A 14961-nucleotide genomic window follows, 5' to 3' on the forward strand; every position below is an offset into this window, starting at 1 on the left:
TTTTTTCATCCTATCCGAAGGACATTGCGCGTTTTTTAACGCTGATGAAAATCGTTAACGGTCCGATCTGAATCATCGATCCTGCAGTCGCGGCGACATCGAAATCGCGTTTCAGCCACGTTATTATCGCGCGATCCTTACGAGTAGATCGCCGAGTCCGTTTACGTTACGACAAACCAGTACAAGATATACATTTTTTTCTCGCGATTCCGTACGAAGAAATATGAAATCGCTGTCGGTCGGAGGGTTAACCACGAGTTCGACGAAAGGAAATCACGCGCTATGTGTCCTAAATTTCCGGATGTTTTCGGACTCGTTCGACGAACGATCAAACGTCGAGAGAATTTTTTCCACTATGACGTCGACACTCGAAAAGGACACTCGAAGGACGATGTCGTAACGGGTTCGACTACGAATAAATCGCACAGCGTCACCGATGCGAGATCGCAACACGCGACAGTTGCGATGTCCTAGCGGAATCGTACGCCCGTGCGCATCGCACGATTAAAAAACATATATAGCCGAATCGCGAAGCGTGACCGACGCTCGGCATCGTCGTTGCGACACCGCGACGTCGTATCCGTTCTAAACGAGGGGGGAACAGTCGCTAACCGCCACGTTAATCTCGTTCGTTCGACGGTTAATCAAAGGTTGGCAAGTAGCAATACCGATCGTAATAACGCACGAATCGATCGTTCGTGTAACGACCTGTAACCTGCGCTTACGAACAAACAGTCGATCGTTAAGACGCGAAATCGGTGATAATGATATCGAGGATGATTGTCGCCTCGGAGTACGATTTAATTAAACGACGTTCGTTAAAAGACGAAGGCGAAAGGTTGGTTGGAAACTTTGAGATTCCTGTAATCGCTGGTTAAAGTACAGCGCTTATTAATTATTTTGTTAAGCGTCGAAGGACTATCGATTCGCTGCGTAACAGTTTTCTTGAAACAACGTCTTTCAAGAGCTAGCTTATCAAAAGTAGGATAACTTTGCCATCTCACACTTGTATCTATCAAATTTTGACGAGGATCGACATCTTAATTTCCGATAAGAACAACAGTCTTCTCCGTATCATGGTAAACGTTACTATTACTCTGTAGTTTGAGAATCGAGAAACGTGTACTTATCTGTGACTCTAACGTTTCGCGTGGATTACGAAGACAATTTAACCTATCGTAGCGAGAAAGAGACGGGCGACGTCGCCAAATTCTGTTTACTTATTCCCATTGCGGTTTATACGCGGGATCGCGTCGTATTTTGCCCTTGTAATACTCGTAATACTCGTAATACCGATTCATAACGCATCGCGTTTCCACTTGCGCGTACAGAAACGCGTAGAGAAGTCTCCGAACGCGTGCCATTTAGTTCGACGAAACTCGGGCCCAAGCGGTAGACATCGACGCGCGCTAAACAGACCAGACCGATGCTCGTAAACACCGACCAACGTTCAGCGACGATCGTAACGGGCAAAAAAAAAAAAAACAGTCCGCGAGCTCGACTTGTTGCGTTTACGTTCGGCCCAAGTATCTGGTCGCGAGTCGGACTGGCGATATTCGCGTTTGGGCCAAAATCTTCGTCGCCAGTCTGACTCGCCAAAGTAAGGGCACGGGTTAAAGAGACGAACGAGTCGAACGACAAGACCGTATCTAATCGTCGAATAAATCGTAAATTGTACTCACGGCTAAAAGCAGAGGCAGCAACAAGATTAAAGTCGATTTCCGTATACTCCGCCACGTCCTCTCCATCATGCGAGTCTCCTCTCTGCAATAAAAAGCAAAACAAAGGCTGCTATAAATGCGTCCACGGTTAAACAGCTGATTCCAATGGATCGTTGACGTCGGATCGATCGAACACTCGGATCTTACGTAGGTCGCGCGATATTTCAATTCGATCCACTCTACGAGGATTCGAAGCATCTGGATTATTCGTTGTTTCCGTTTAACAACGAACCACGTCGTTGCCACCCCGTTCGTGGAATGTAATGTAAGTGGAATGCGAGCACCGAATGCGAGAGGATCGGAAATATACCGGATAAAAGAGATTCGTGGCATTTATCGTCAGTCGGATGCACAAGTAGCACGTTTACCGTCCGGAGTTTAAACAAAGGACGTTGCGCAACGAGCATCTAAACCGCACTCTACGAAAGCCGAGCTTCTTAATTAAAAGCTCGTTCGGGATGACGCGGTGAAAGAAAAAGTCGCAGCCCTGCATCGTCGGGAAATTCAATTCCGCGAGATTTAAAGTCTGCTTTATCTCTGTCGGAATTGGCGAGGAAACAAAGTTTGAAGGGGGTTGGAGAGAAAGAGGAGGAGACAAAAAATAGGAGAAAAATTAAATTCCGTGGGTAGCGCGGAGACAAGGGAAAGAGTTCAAAGACGGAACGCGAGAAAACAAGAAAACTTGTACTTCGAATGGGGGAGGAGAGATCAAAGGGAACGAGGATCGCGAGTCCGTGCGATCAGAAAGTACCAAAAACTTCGAGTGGAATAGTACGACCGACGGATGGTGAAAAAAGCGCGAGGAAAAGATGAGAGAAAAATACCGGACAAATATCCGCGTTCTTTCGCCTGCGGATAACGTGAAAAACGATTTGCACGATGAACAGCCAGTGAACAAGAACGAATCGAAAGAGAAAAATAATCGATCGAAGCACCTCTCTCGAATCCTTGGTTTCTTCGCAGAGAAACACCGGTCCTATGGTCTATCGCGTTCGAGATCCACCGATGTCCTTCGGAAAGAAGCTGGTCGTCGTTCCGCGCGATCCCTTTGTCAACCCCCCGGTCGAAGCACGCCTTCCAAGGGGTACACACGAAGCGATAACCCCGAGTGACAATTCACGCTCGTCGATTGTTCGTCATCGGGGCGGAGTGCGCGAGCGTGCTTCCTTTTCCCGTTTAAAGAAAAAGGGAACTTGTGGCTCTGTGTGACGCGACTGCACGGTCCCAGAGGTGGTTACCTTGGCCGACGGGGACTGACTGAAGGTGCGAGCCACGCTCGTCTCCGCCACGAGCCACGTCCCAGTGACCTACTCACGATCTCGATCGTCCGCGCTGTACACTCGCCCCTCCGCCGGCTTCTTCCGCCTTCTACGTAAGCAAAGTCCCAAACAGGCCCACCGTCCTCGTCGCTCGCTGTTACTCCCCTACCCTACCGCAAAACGCCGCTCTCTGCCACCGTTTCCATTCCTTCTTATTCCTCCTTTCGCGTCCTTCTCTCTTTCTCTCTATTTCCCCCTATACACAATTTCTCTTTCCCTCTTTCTTCGCCATCTCTCTTTTCCTCTTCCCACCGCCTTCTCCTTCATCTGTCCGCTCGAGCGTGCAACGTTGCTCGGGCACAGGTGAAAGATAGCCGGAGCGAGGCGCGAGAGTCATTAAACGGCCAATGGGGAGGAGAGAGCCGCGTTTATTTCGGTGGTCGTTGTTCTTCTGCGAACGGAGGCAACGTTTCCACGCTTTTAACGAGCTCTCTTTGGCTCCAGTTGCCCCGCTGCTAGATATCGTAAATAAAGCGCCACGCTCGACGAACTGAATCGACAAAACGGGAAGAGCGAACTTTTCTTTTTTTCTTTTTCTTTTTCTTTTTCTTTTTCTTTTCCTTTTTCCTTTCCTTCTTCTTTCTTTTCCTCTTTCTTTTTCTTCTTATAGATTTTCACTTCAAGAGGAAAACGTTAAATTCGCGGAATTACAGAAACATCTTCCTTTCGTGGAACGTGCCTCGGATTACTCGCTACGCGTAGCACCGTAAAGTATCGAAAGTACGTATTCGATTTATTTCCGTCGTCGATCGACCACATCTGTCAGATCGTCCTATAAATACAATTCTCTCGATACGTATATCGCACGAACGTTGATCGATAAACGTATTTTCCTCGCGCTTGCCATTTTTTACCATCTATCCATCTATCCATCGAGCTTTCTAAAGACTCATTTTCTAGCTTCGATCACATCCGTTAAGCTATCGCCTGTTATTTAAATTTCGATTCGGCGAATTTAACATTCGCCGAACGTATTGCGTCTGGAATCTCGTAACGCAGCGTCGCTCGCGATGCGCTATTTTACGAAGAAACTCGTTTACGAGAGAACACGTAATAGAACAACGAACGATGCAGACGAGCCACTGTCCGCGACGATATCGCGATGTCGGTTCGCTGGTGGACAAAAAGCCGAGACAGAGAAATCTCTGAAAAATATTTCGGTTATCTGTCGCATAGGTGAAACGTACGCCGATCGTGACACGAATCGTGCCACGGAACCAACGAATCGATTACGACAAAAATGTCTCAACCATGGAAACAAGGACGTTCGACTAGGTGCAATTTCGATAAATCGTTAGCGAAAGAAAGATCCGAATCGGTGGCCGCATTACCCTTCTACGAGACCAAGTCTCAACGTTCTACGATTTTTTCTCTGTTGACCAAAAGATATAAACGTGCGACACAAGTTTCGACGAAAGACGAAAATTGACGCTATTTTTGCATTTAAACTTATCATACAATCAGCAATAAGACTTATAAATCGCCCACGTGAATCTTTGCAACGATAAATGAAAGCATCCAGTTAGTTAAAAATATTTCAAGTTAAAACTAACCTTGCTGGAACTTTGATATCGACGACTATTCATCGATCATCTATTACAGTTTAGCGACACTAGCCTCTTTTTAATTTTGTCGTTTCCACGTTATGCGCTTATCCAATTATTAGCGATAACGACAAAGTGTAAAAATGTTATAGCGATTAGAACGTCGCGTCTTTCGGACGCGAATTTCGAACTTTTCGCATTCGTTTATTGTCACCGAGATTTTTACCTAGGACTGCCTTCGTATTGGAACTTTGAACGAAACCCTCTATATTTAATAATTCGAGAATTACAAACATCGCACGTCGGACATGGAAATTGAGCGCGAATGTGTCTAGTATGGTCGATTCCAAGTCCAAAAAAGTTTACCGGAAAAAAAAAGAAAAGAAGAAAATTGACGAATATTTCTTATACCGAACAGTTCTTAAACGGAAGGTATCGCTCCAAATACGGTTAACGCGTAATAAGGCGTAAATAAGGCGAAGGTGTAAATAAGCTTCTAAAACGTATCAGAGTTTTCGGTACATTTCGATTCGCCATAGCATCGTACAAGAAGAAGCGGGCAATTTGCATAATTATCGCGTATCTATTAATTACAACGTGGCAGGAGATGGTAACACGGAGCCGTGCATATTATAAAACGCTCCACTTTCGCGGATACGAGAGATCACCAAGTCGATAAACTGGCTGTGTTTGTAACGCGTGCAGCGCACACGGAACGCGAGACGAATCGATCTGACTTTCGCGAGACGAGCGATTAACGTGCAAGCCCTCGAAAAGATACGACGAAACATCGCCCTTAAGTTAAGCTCGGCACACTTTCCTTTTCGCTTCTCGAAATCGCGTCGTAAACCTGAATTTGCGTAACACCGCGACCGATAAGAACCAGACTAGAAAAGCGAGCAACGGCCTGACCCACATTTCTCACCCGCATGCTACTAATCCAAACCATCCGGAAGTGGCCTATGGTAGTGGTCGTGCGTAGGGATAACGCTGAACGATAGATAATACGTGAAAGCGCGAGTGAATGCAACGCAACCGCTATACTTTAATGGTAAATCGCATACGAAGGTGGCGTTCCAAGGGTTTTAATAAAGCGATCGCTAACGAAATATTAGAGCGTATTAGACGAGCGATAGAAAAATTTCGTTGCCAAAGAACGTCGAGCTCTTGTTTGTAAAATAAATTGTCTTCGTTTTGATTAAATTTAGCTATGTATCGACGAAAGTACGATAAATGTTCAACGAAAATATCTCAAATGCCGTCGAACGTACAATGCGATGCGTATACATTCGATAACGGTGTTATAAAAATTGGATATCGAATTTCGCTGCAAGAAATCGATTCCACGTATTTGCATTCAAATGGAACATAAAAATTGATCAAAAAGCCAATCACGATAGTAACACCGTTATCCCAAAATTGAATAGAAAGTATATCTATTAGTTTTTCATCGAACGTTGTACGTATAATTCGTTTATTATTTCTTTTATAAAAAGATTCATAGAGAGGATTATTTCAGCGTAGCTGAGATATAACCTTTTACCGTACGACACTTTTGTAACGCGACAAATTCTCGATTTACTTTGATATCGTACGTATTTTAATATTTCATACATTTTGTCTGTAGAAACGTTCGAAGAAGAAAAATGGAAGTAACTCACGGATAGGAAAGTGACGGAATGTATTTTATAAATTTTCCCTTCGTAAATTTCATAACGCGTTATAACAGCGCTTGTAAAAAAAAACCCAGGAATTATCTTTTTATAGCACGATTTTACCTAACGAATACCACGATATTCTGCTTCTATTTTTGCCTACATTCCTCCATTTTACTCGGTCAGATTGCATTCCTTTGCTCTTTCTAACCACGGCTTCTCTTAATACGCGCAAAAGTATCCCTCCTATTCGTCAAAGTTGTTACAACGACTCGAATCGTACGAAACACAAACTTGGATCTTTTTAAAAGTCCATGGACCGCTATTTCGATCAGATATCGCGATCGTATCTTTGTCAAGAATTTCGTCTTCTCGCCTCTCTAACTGTTTCGTTTCGTTTCGTCTCGTTTCGTTTCGTTTCGTTTCTTTTCGTTTCGTTACTGGTAATGAAATTTCAAGGGCATTTTATACGATACGTACGATGGAATTTGAAAAGTTCTTTATAGTAAGCGTACAAATACTCTGGTATTATGCAATTCGATATCGATATCTTTTCATACGCGATATCGATGTCGGTATAAGAACGAGATCTATGCGAAGACACGCGAGACAAGCACAGATACAAACTGGAATCGGGATCCGGTAGAAAGGTGAACTAATAGGAGAAAGCGGCCCCAAAAATGAATCTTTCGGCTTGGCGCCGGTGTAGCTGATCGAAAATCGTGAATTTAGGCAGGCGGTATCCTAGAATTTCGTTCCGGATACCCAAATATTTATCTGCTTGATGACGAAGACAGGGCCACCTGCTTGCCGCGCGACTGTCTTTGCGCGTATTTTAAATTTACATACGTAGACACGTACCGAAATCTTGACCCATTTCGTCTTAGCATCTCTGTCCTCTGTTTACCATCTCTGCTATACTTTGCTCAACGTATCTACGCGTACCGCCGGCTATATTATTTTAACGAGCCCCTTTAAATTTACGAAAGTTACCGCTGCTGTTAAACGTATATGCCTGATTTCGAGCAAGATAACCATCTTCTTTCGAATAGGAAGATTCCGATCAAAGTTTAGATCTAGCAAACCACTTGACAACCAAACGCTCGATTATGAGATTTCGTTATAAGTTGAAACGATTAGAATTTAATTGCAACTTATAACAGCTTTAAGACTCGAAGAGAAGCTTTGTAATTGGAAAATTTGATTGGCGACTATCGCGATTCATCGATAATTTGATTCTTCCGTGTCTCGACAAGAATGCGACGTGTCTCTGCTAAAAATTATTCGTATCGTTTAAGAACTATGTCGAAGAAGCAACCGATAACATTCGACGCAGGAAATATCATTCCGAATATATGGAGAAACGTCAAAAGTGTGTCGAGTTGCGAAAAGTCGGAAATTAGCAACGTTCGTTGCCATCCTGCGAGTAAACAACCGTTCGAAAAACCGACTCACATAATGAAAATTATCGATTACGAGTTTATCGATTAAACGAGCAAACGTTTTATTAAAAGCAGCCAGTTTTCCTCGTACGAGGACATACGTTTTCCGGACTTGATCACTTTTTTCAGCAAAAGATGGATAATCATCGTCTCGCGGATTCTCACGGATTCTCGCTGAATTGCATCGTAAAGAACAAACGAATAATGAAATCAAGCAAGTTGGCAAAACTCTTTAATCGCCTCCAACAATTCCTATAACAAAGAGACTAACAAACGTGATAAGAATTTCACGAACTTCCTGCAATTTTTGCAAGATCCGGTTAAAAAGGTTAGTCGTTTTGTTTGAACAAACGTGTGAACTATTCGAGAGTCTGTTAGCAGGAAAAAATCGGGGAAATCGTCCTTTCGAACACAATGAATCGACTTCTCTTCCGCAACGAGAATAGATTTTTTTGCGAGTAGCTTTTCTCCGATTACCGTGTGCCGGTGATTCGCGCATCTTTTATCCGGAGAAACGAAGAGGAAGAGGGGGGAAGGGGGAAAGAGAGAGAACGCAAGCGAGTCGAGAATGTGTCGTTTATGTCTCACGTCCTAAATACGATGCGTAGACACCGGAGAAAATGACACCGAATGGGATCGAGCTCGCGAACCATTAGCAACGATCCGAATAAGCGGTTCGTCCTTGAAATCGTTGCAGATCGGCAGACAGCGTATTAAAAGGGGCGTCCAGTGAGATCAAAGTACGCGACCAAGAGCAACCGTTGGTCGAAAAAGCAGCGTTGCACGATTATTTCAGCAAACTACGTTCCGTAACGCGCCTCCTCTACCCTCGTTTCCGCCAGTCGAGCGATTCGCCTTGCATCTTGCCAACAGATCCGAGAGATATCTTCGTGAATTTATCATCGTTGGTCGTTAAATCTTAACGTACCGTTTTTTCTTTCCATCAACGGCCGTCGCAAACCGACCTACATCTCAAAAACATCGAAGAATCCGTTCCGTTTCTGCCAGTTAATCGCGAATTATATTTCCTAACGACGATAGCGCGGCTAAAGATTCGATCGTAGATAGAAAACGATCGATCGAGTCGAACGATAGCGGATCTTGGAGATTAGAATCGCGACAGCGATCGCGAAGCTTTTGGAAAATATTCCAACGTAATCGAAATTGTAACGACAACTGCCTTATGATAACGCGATCCAACGCCTCACTTGTACAAAGCTTGGCTCTGTATAGGCAATTCTATAGAAATGAAATTCTATGTAAATGATTTATCGCGACCGTTGATAAATCAAAAATGACGTTATAGACGAGAGATTTGTACGTCGCCAGATGCATCTTGAATCGGCAGCTTGAACGAGACACACGTACGTATATGATAGCACACCGCTCAGGCTAATCGCCTTCGCAACGCGCCGTTTAACATAAGAGTTCCGATTCGATAAAGACAGTCGTGTATATGGGAGAATTGTGCGTAGAACGCGAAACGTACGAAACGAAAAATACGGCGATCGATAAAGGCGACGTTGGCGACAAGGTGAATCTAAAGCGACGAAGGTCCGGAGACCGGAGCGTCGCCCTGGGCATCGCGCGTCGCGGTGCTCCGAATACGTCGCCGGCACCAAGGAAGCGAGAAGACGCGAGTCCCAGTTTCCTCGTCACGGAAATCAGATATCGAATAGCAGCGCGGCTTCCTCCTCCTCCTCGGCCGGTATTTTTTTCTCGCTTGGTTATTATTATTAGCGACGGCGGCGACCGGTGGTGCAACCCTTTGTTCGACCGAGGCGTGACAGGTGCGAGCACATGACGTAACGAGGTACCGTTATAGCTACGATGCACGGTAGTGGCACACGCACCGAACGAAACCCCGTACGAATGCCAGACGACGCGGTGCCCAACGCACAGCATGGTAGGACGCGGTGTTGCGCGAAATTCTGTCGCCCGTTGTGAAAGTGACATGGAGGAAAGGATGCGAAGGTAAAAAAAGATGGTTCGAGTATGCTAATGGTTACACCGTTCCACTTATCGATGGAAAGTTAATCGTACGACGTATGGTATTTTCGAGGAAACCGGAAAGTGGACTCGATTCAAGTTTTCGCCAAGCGATAGCTCAAAATGTTCCAAGCGACGCGCTAAACGTCCGGATCTTCCGAAATTGAACTTTGTCGTCGAGTGTGTCGAATGTTCCGAGAACCGACTATCTTCGCCGACAACCGACAATTAACGAAAGTAAATCAAGTTGGATAGTCGAAGCAACGATCGAGAAGCATCTCTGGTAAAAGAGGAGATTTTGATCGAAACGATCGTCTCGTTCTACTAGAAATGAATTTTTCTACGGCAGCCTTTGAATCGATTAGTTCTTTATCTCGTTAGGAAGAATAGGCAGAATAGCGAGCAAATGTAATCGAGACATTGAGAAAGTCGATATCCAGTGGAAAAGCATGCAGCTAAAAGGCACGTCGGAAGAGCGCGTTAAGCTGATCAAGGTGTATCTCTACCTTCTATCGAAACGATTAAAGAGAGAAACAAATTCACCGCGTTTCCAAGTAGGTATATAACGTTCATTTTTCATAATTAGTGGCCACGAAAAATATGGATCAAACGTTTCGAATTAGAGAAATCCCTCTTCTCCGAATCTCTAAATTACGAGACTGAAACATCTCTTTATCGATAGGATGCGCGAAGAACGCAGGAATAGGATAGGAATCGTCGAGAAAATTCTTAGTTTTCTTAATTTATGAAAATAAGGGGGCAGAAGATAGATTCGGTGGTTTCGGTAGGCAAAAGAGAGAGAGATGAGATAAACGTATCGTACGATCTGATTAACAGGTTGAAACGAAGAAACAGTCGAGAAAGATTTCAAAGAGATACATTTTAAACGCGTATGTGCTTTTTTTCTCGTTTTCCGATGTTTCTTTCTCCGAGGAATAGTTCGCTGCCGAGGCGAGGCAGAAAGCGGGAAATTAAGGCAACATCGCGCCGCGGAAAATTGATCTCGCGTGAACACGGCCGGTTGCCCAGGAACTTTCACGAATATTCGTCTCGCTTGTTAAAGGGACGAAACAAAAGGCTTTCGATGGTATTTCTGCTGATCCCGCGAAATTATCCGGCGACGTTCCAACTGCCGCGGAACGACTACACAGCGTCGGACTCGAACGACAGGTGGCGGGCATTCCCTCGCTTCGCGGCAACTACCTTCGAACCGATTTTCACGGAAAAATCTACAAACGAAATTAAGGAATATAAAACGTAAAAGTTTACACGGGCTCCGCAAGCAATTGAAACTCGGAGAATCAAGCAAAAGGATCTGTAAAGGATCGGGAAATCTGATTTTACCAAAAAGTAACTAGTAATTTTACTAAAAGTACGATATCGAATTTGTCGGCGAATTTTTCCGCGTAATCGATTCGAATAGAAACGAACGTTTATCCGCGTAGCAACGTTTTCATCTTGGCTGAAAAGTCGACCACTGGACTCAATTACGTCTCTAAATCATTGGCATTTATCGCGAATCTCGTCTCCTATGCAGTTAGATGGAGTACGAATGTTGAACGGCGCTGCCGAGATTCAGAATGAAGAATCCATCCTTTTCCAGCGATCGTCCGGCGTCAGCTTCGTTTCTCTCTTCGTTATCCAGCACGAAGATCTTTCTCTGCCTACACGCGGCCTTATTCTCCACATAGACCCGGAGAAGGAAGGACGCCTCGAAGAGAGACGTGAGAACGCTGACACACTGACTCGCTACCCCACATACCCTTTTGCCTTTTCAACGTGTGTTCGCGAGACCAAGAGAGTGGGGACAAGAAGCAAGAAACGAGGAGAAGGGATCGGCTTTGTTCGATGAACGTTGGCAAAAAGAAAAACGCCTGCTATTTTCATAGAAAACGATCGAACGATCGCTCGCGTGAATGGAAGCGCGTGTTTTATCGTAGCGGATAAAAACGAAGCATTAATCAAGGATTAAAAGGCAGAGGTAAGCAAGGTAATTATTTGGAAAACGAAGAGCGTTTTCTAACGAAATGACGGAGCAGAATCGAAAACTATCGAGGAGGATCGTCTTTTTCTGCGGCGTGGAAACGTATGAAACGCAAAAGCGCGAGTCACCAAATGATAGAAAACAGAAAAACACAAACGATCGGAAAGATTTCCAACGGTGATCGTTGACGCGTGTAGTGCGAAAAGAGACTTTCGAGATGTCACCTTCGAAGATGCTCGGAAACTAAACGGAAACTAAACGGAAACTAAACGGAAACTAAACGGAAACTAAACGGAAACTAAACGGAAACTAAACGGAAACTAAACGGAAACTAAACGGAAACTAAACGGAAACTATACGGAAACTATACGGAAACTATACGGAAACTAAACGATCACGGATTAGGCACCACCGTGTATACGAGCGTATCAATCGGTCCATCGGGTACCACTGATCACAACGTTGTCACAAACCTTTTTCCTCCGGCAGTTTCAGCCGATTATAATCCTATTGGCACACACACTTGGCACTCGAGCGTTTCTCTCGTCGTAGCTCGTCGATTTTCTCGTTGGTTTCGTCTCGTTCGGTGGCGACGACACCCGACCACGAGATCCTCGCGAAATGGAAGGGCAAATGAACGAAAAGCAGCGGAGAGAGGTGGATTGATAAACGTGACGGGCAAAACACACCGACGGGTTTGCCGAGTAAGTTGGTTGTGAGCTCACCAGAAACGAAACGCAGTCTATATACTCTCCCCTCTCGGGGCCGTCGGCTTTCACCAAAAACCCTCGCCAGATCTGCCGGGACCGTCACCTGCGGCAAAAATTTCAATTCCTTCGTCTATCCTCTTATCTATATTGTCGGGGAAGAAAGCCGCGAAAAAGTCGCAAGGGGTGGGTAGTTTGAAAATTTCGTTTGCCTACGGCCACGCGAAACCAACCATTCTTCACAGCGATAGTCCAGCGATAGTTTTTTATGCTTTCAACCTCGTGGACAATACTTTGTCCGCCGTCTATAGAATGTAGGCTCGACTTTCTTTTTTCTTAATCATCGGCCGAGAGAGCTACAATGAGACGTAAACGGAGCGAGGTTGAATCACACGACATTCGACGAAGAATGACGCGCGGTCTCGCTCTGCCTACCGCGAATGTCCACCGGAAGTCCACACCAGGTACCGGATATCAGCGAAAGTTTTCCATGAATTCTCAAACATAGTTTTTCCCTTGGATGAAATTTCGAAGAACACCGGAAGAAATCCTTTTCCCGCGTCTTACCCTTCTCTTCTCTTTCTTAACACCTATAAAATTGCTTATCTAAGTTTCACGCGATTCGACCTACTTTTTACGATACACGGAATTTACACATATTCCTCGTTACGTTTTGCCGCAACAGCATCTTAAGATATGTACAAATTTCTTACTCCAGTTTAATCTTTCTTCGTCGCATACGATCCAATTATCCAATTATCGAATTATCGAATTATCGAATTATCGAATTATCGAATTATCGAATTATCGTATCGTATTATCATATATGATGATCGTACGTGACGAATACAAAATCGAAACAATTACGAACGGCATTATTAGGAACGACAAATGTCAATGAAATATCGTCAAAGGCGATACGCGTGTTTTTATATATTTTTATCGCCAATCGTAGAAAGTAGTTTTCCATGATACGTATCTGTCTTCTTAAACGATAGGCGGCCGTTCTCCGTCTCTCTTCCCTTCTCCGCTCGAATACCGGAAGTGGAGCACGGTCAAGATAGCAGCGAAAGTTCTCAACCAACAACATTCACGGTCGCTGTCTGATTTTAGACAAGATACTACAAAGCTATATACGTGTACGTAGTTTTGCATACTCTCGTCGATCATCGTGCAAGAAATCCAAAGATGCGTATCGACTTTCGCTCGCTAATTCGAGTTTCCACGATAACGAAAACGAGTAAACGTGTAAATGATGGCGAGAGATCGGACGTTCGTATTACAGCAAAGCTATCTACGTAGCAAACAAATCGTTTATATTAATTTCCAACAAGTAACGCGTTCTTTCCACTTACAAGGTAACCGTATCGTGCGCCGTAGATATTTTCCACTTTCCTTCGGCTATATAATATCGCTCGTACCATAAAATTTATCTTCCAGAGCTTACTACTTTCTAGCAAAGTAAACTTTAGTTTAGTCAAATAACGCGAGAAAGTAAACCTTTGATTTCTTTTTGGCAAAGGAAAGCCGTAAGTTTAGCTGAGAAAATATATAAAATTGTCTATAGAAATTTCCCCTACGTCCTCTTTGAAAAAACACGGGTATTATACGAGGGAACGAGCTAGAAATTGTAAATTGTAAATTTCTTTAAACGCGCGATAAAGCGAATAAAGATAACGCGTATTAAAGAATCACGCCGAGTGTCAAAGGATACAAGCAGACGTCGTTAGAGGGGAAAGTGCTAGTACGCGTTTATGATAGAAGCGGAGCTACGCGGAAACATTCGTGTAACCCATTTACGTAAGAGACATCATCATGCGCGTCGTTCCTAAATCGACATTTAATATTCTAACGCGTTTCATGCGTACAGACCTACTCTAAATCGAAATCCGGATTATCGGATCGACCTAGATACGATACTTGGAAGATTGCTTCCGTAGGAGATGAGCCTGGCGAGTGTTTCATAGCGAGGATATCGATATTATTTACTACGACCATGCCAATAATTATCGCAATCCGTTGATAGCGTTAGTGCGCGCCTATATTCTTCCATATCGCGTATATTCTGCACATTTTCGGTCGTTCTATAAACGTTTAAACGTCAAATAAACGCAGCTACATGCACCGAACGAACATGTAAAGAACGAACTCGATGCGGATACTTTGATCCGTAATTTCGTAATCGAGATAAGTGAGATTCTGCGAAGAATAAGCAAATGTCCGATACTTTTGTACGATAACGCGGCGCGTTTACCGTGCGTCGCGTATTCAAGAAATATTCGAAAAACGTTTAACCGACAAATAACGCCGAAAGTTACGACGGCAACAATAGCGCAAGCGTATCGGAAAGCAAACGATAAATTTCGAGATATTATTCCCGCGTAAGTAGGCGCGTCTTCTCCGGGGAAATTACAACGCGATTTGTGGATCGCGAGCGCAAATTAGATCCTAATTAACGCGCATTCCGAACACCGACCCCGTTAATTTCCCCGGACTCTCCGGCGCGGCGTTTTTTCTTCCTCCGGGTCCCGCCTCCGTCGCGGTTCCGATTCCCCAAGAAAGCCAAGCGAACGAATTTCGCGCCGGCTGGAACGGTGAAA

The 14961-nt window shown here is 44.3% G+C and overlaps 1 protein-coding gene across 19 annotated transcripts in view; it reads right to left on the reverse strand.

Moving 5' to 3' along the window:
• Positions 1–14961, reverse strand: part of LOC126866694 (cuticlin-4) — a 63560-nt gene that overhangs the window by 19080 nt on the left and 29519 nt on the right. For 13 of the 19 annotated variants that reach the window (XM_050620567.1, XM_050620574.1, XM_050620572.1 and 10 more), the window contains one exon: positions 1683–1764. In XM_050620567.1, coding sequence (XP_050476524.1) covers positions 1683–1764 — 82 coding nt within the window. Of the gene's footprint in view, positions 1–1682; positions 1765–2656; positions 4501–4593; positions 5047–12127; positions 12468–14961 lie in introns of those variants that run through there. The other 6 variants (XM_050620580.1, XM_050620576.1, XM_050620575.1 and 3 more) reach the window with 4 other exon arrangements.

This window comes from Bombus huntii, chromosome 6 (genome assembly GCF_024542735.1).
Source record: "Bombus huntii isolate Logan2020A chromosome 6, iyBomHunt1.1, whole genome shotgun sequence".
Taxonomy (NCBI): domain Eukaryota; kingdom Metazoa; phylum Arthropoda; class Insecta; order Hymenoptera; family Apidae; genus Bombus; species Bombus huntii.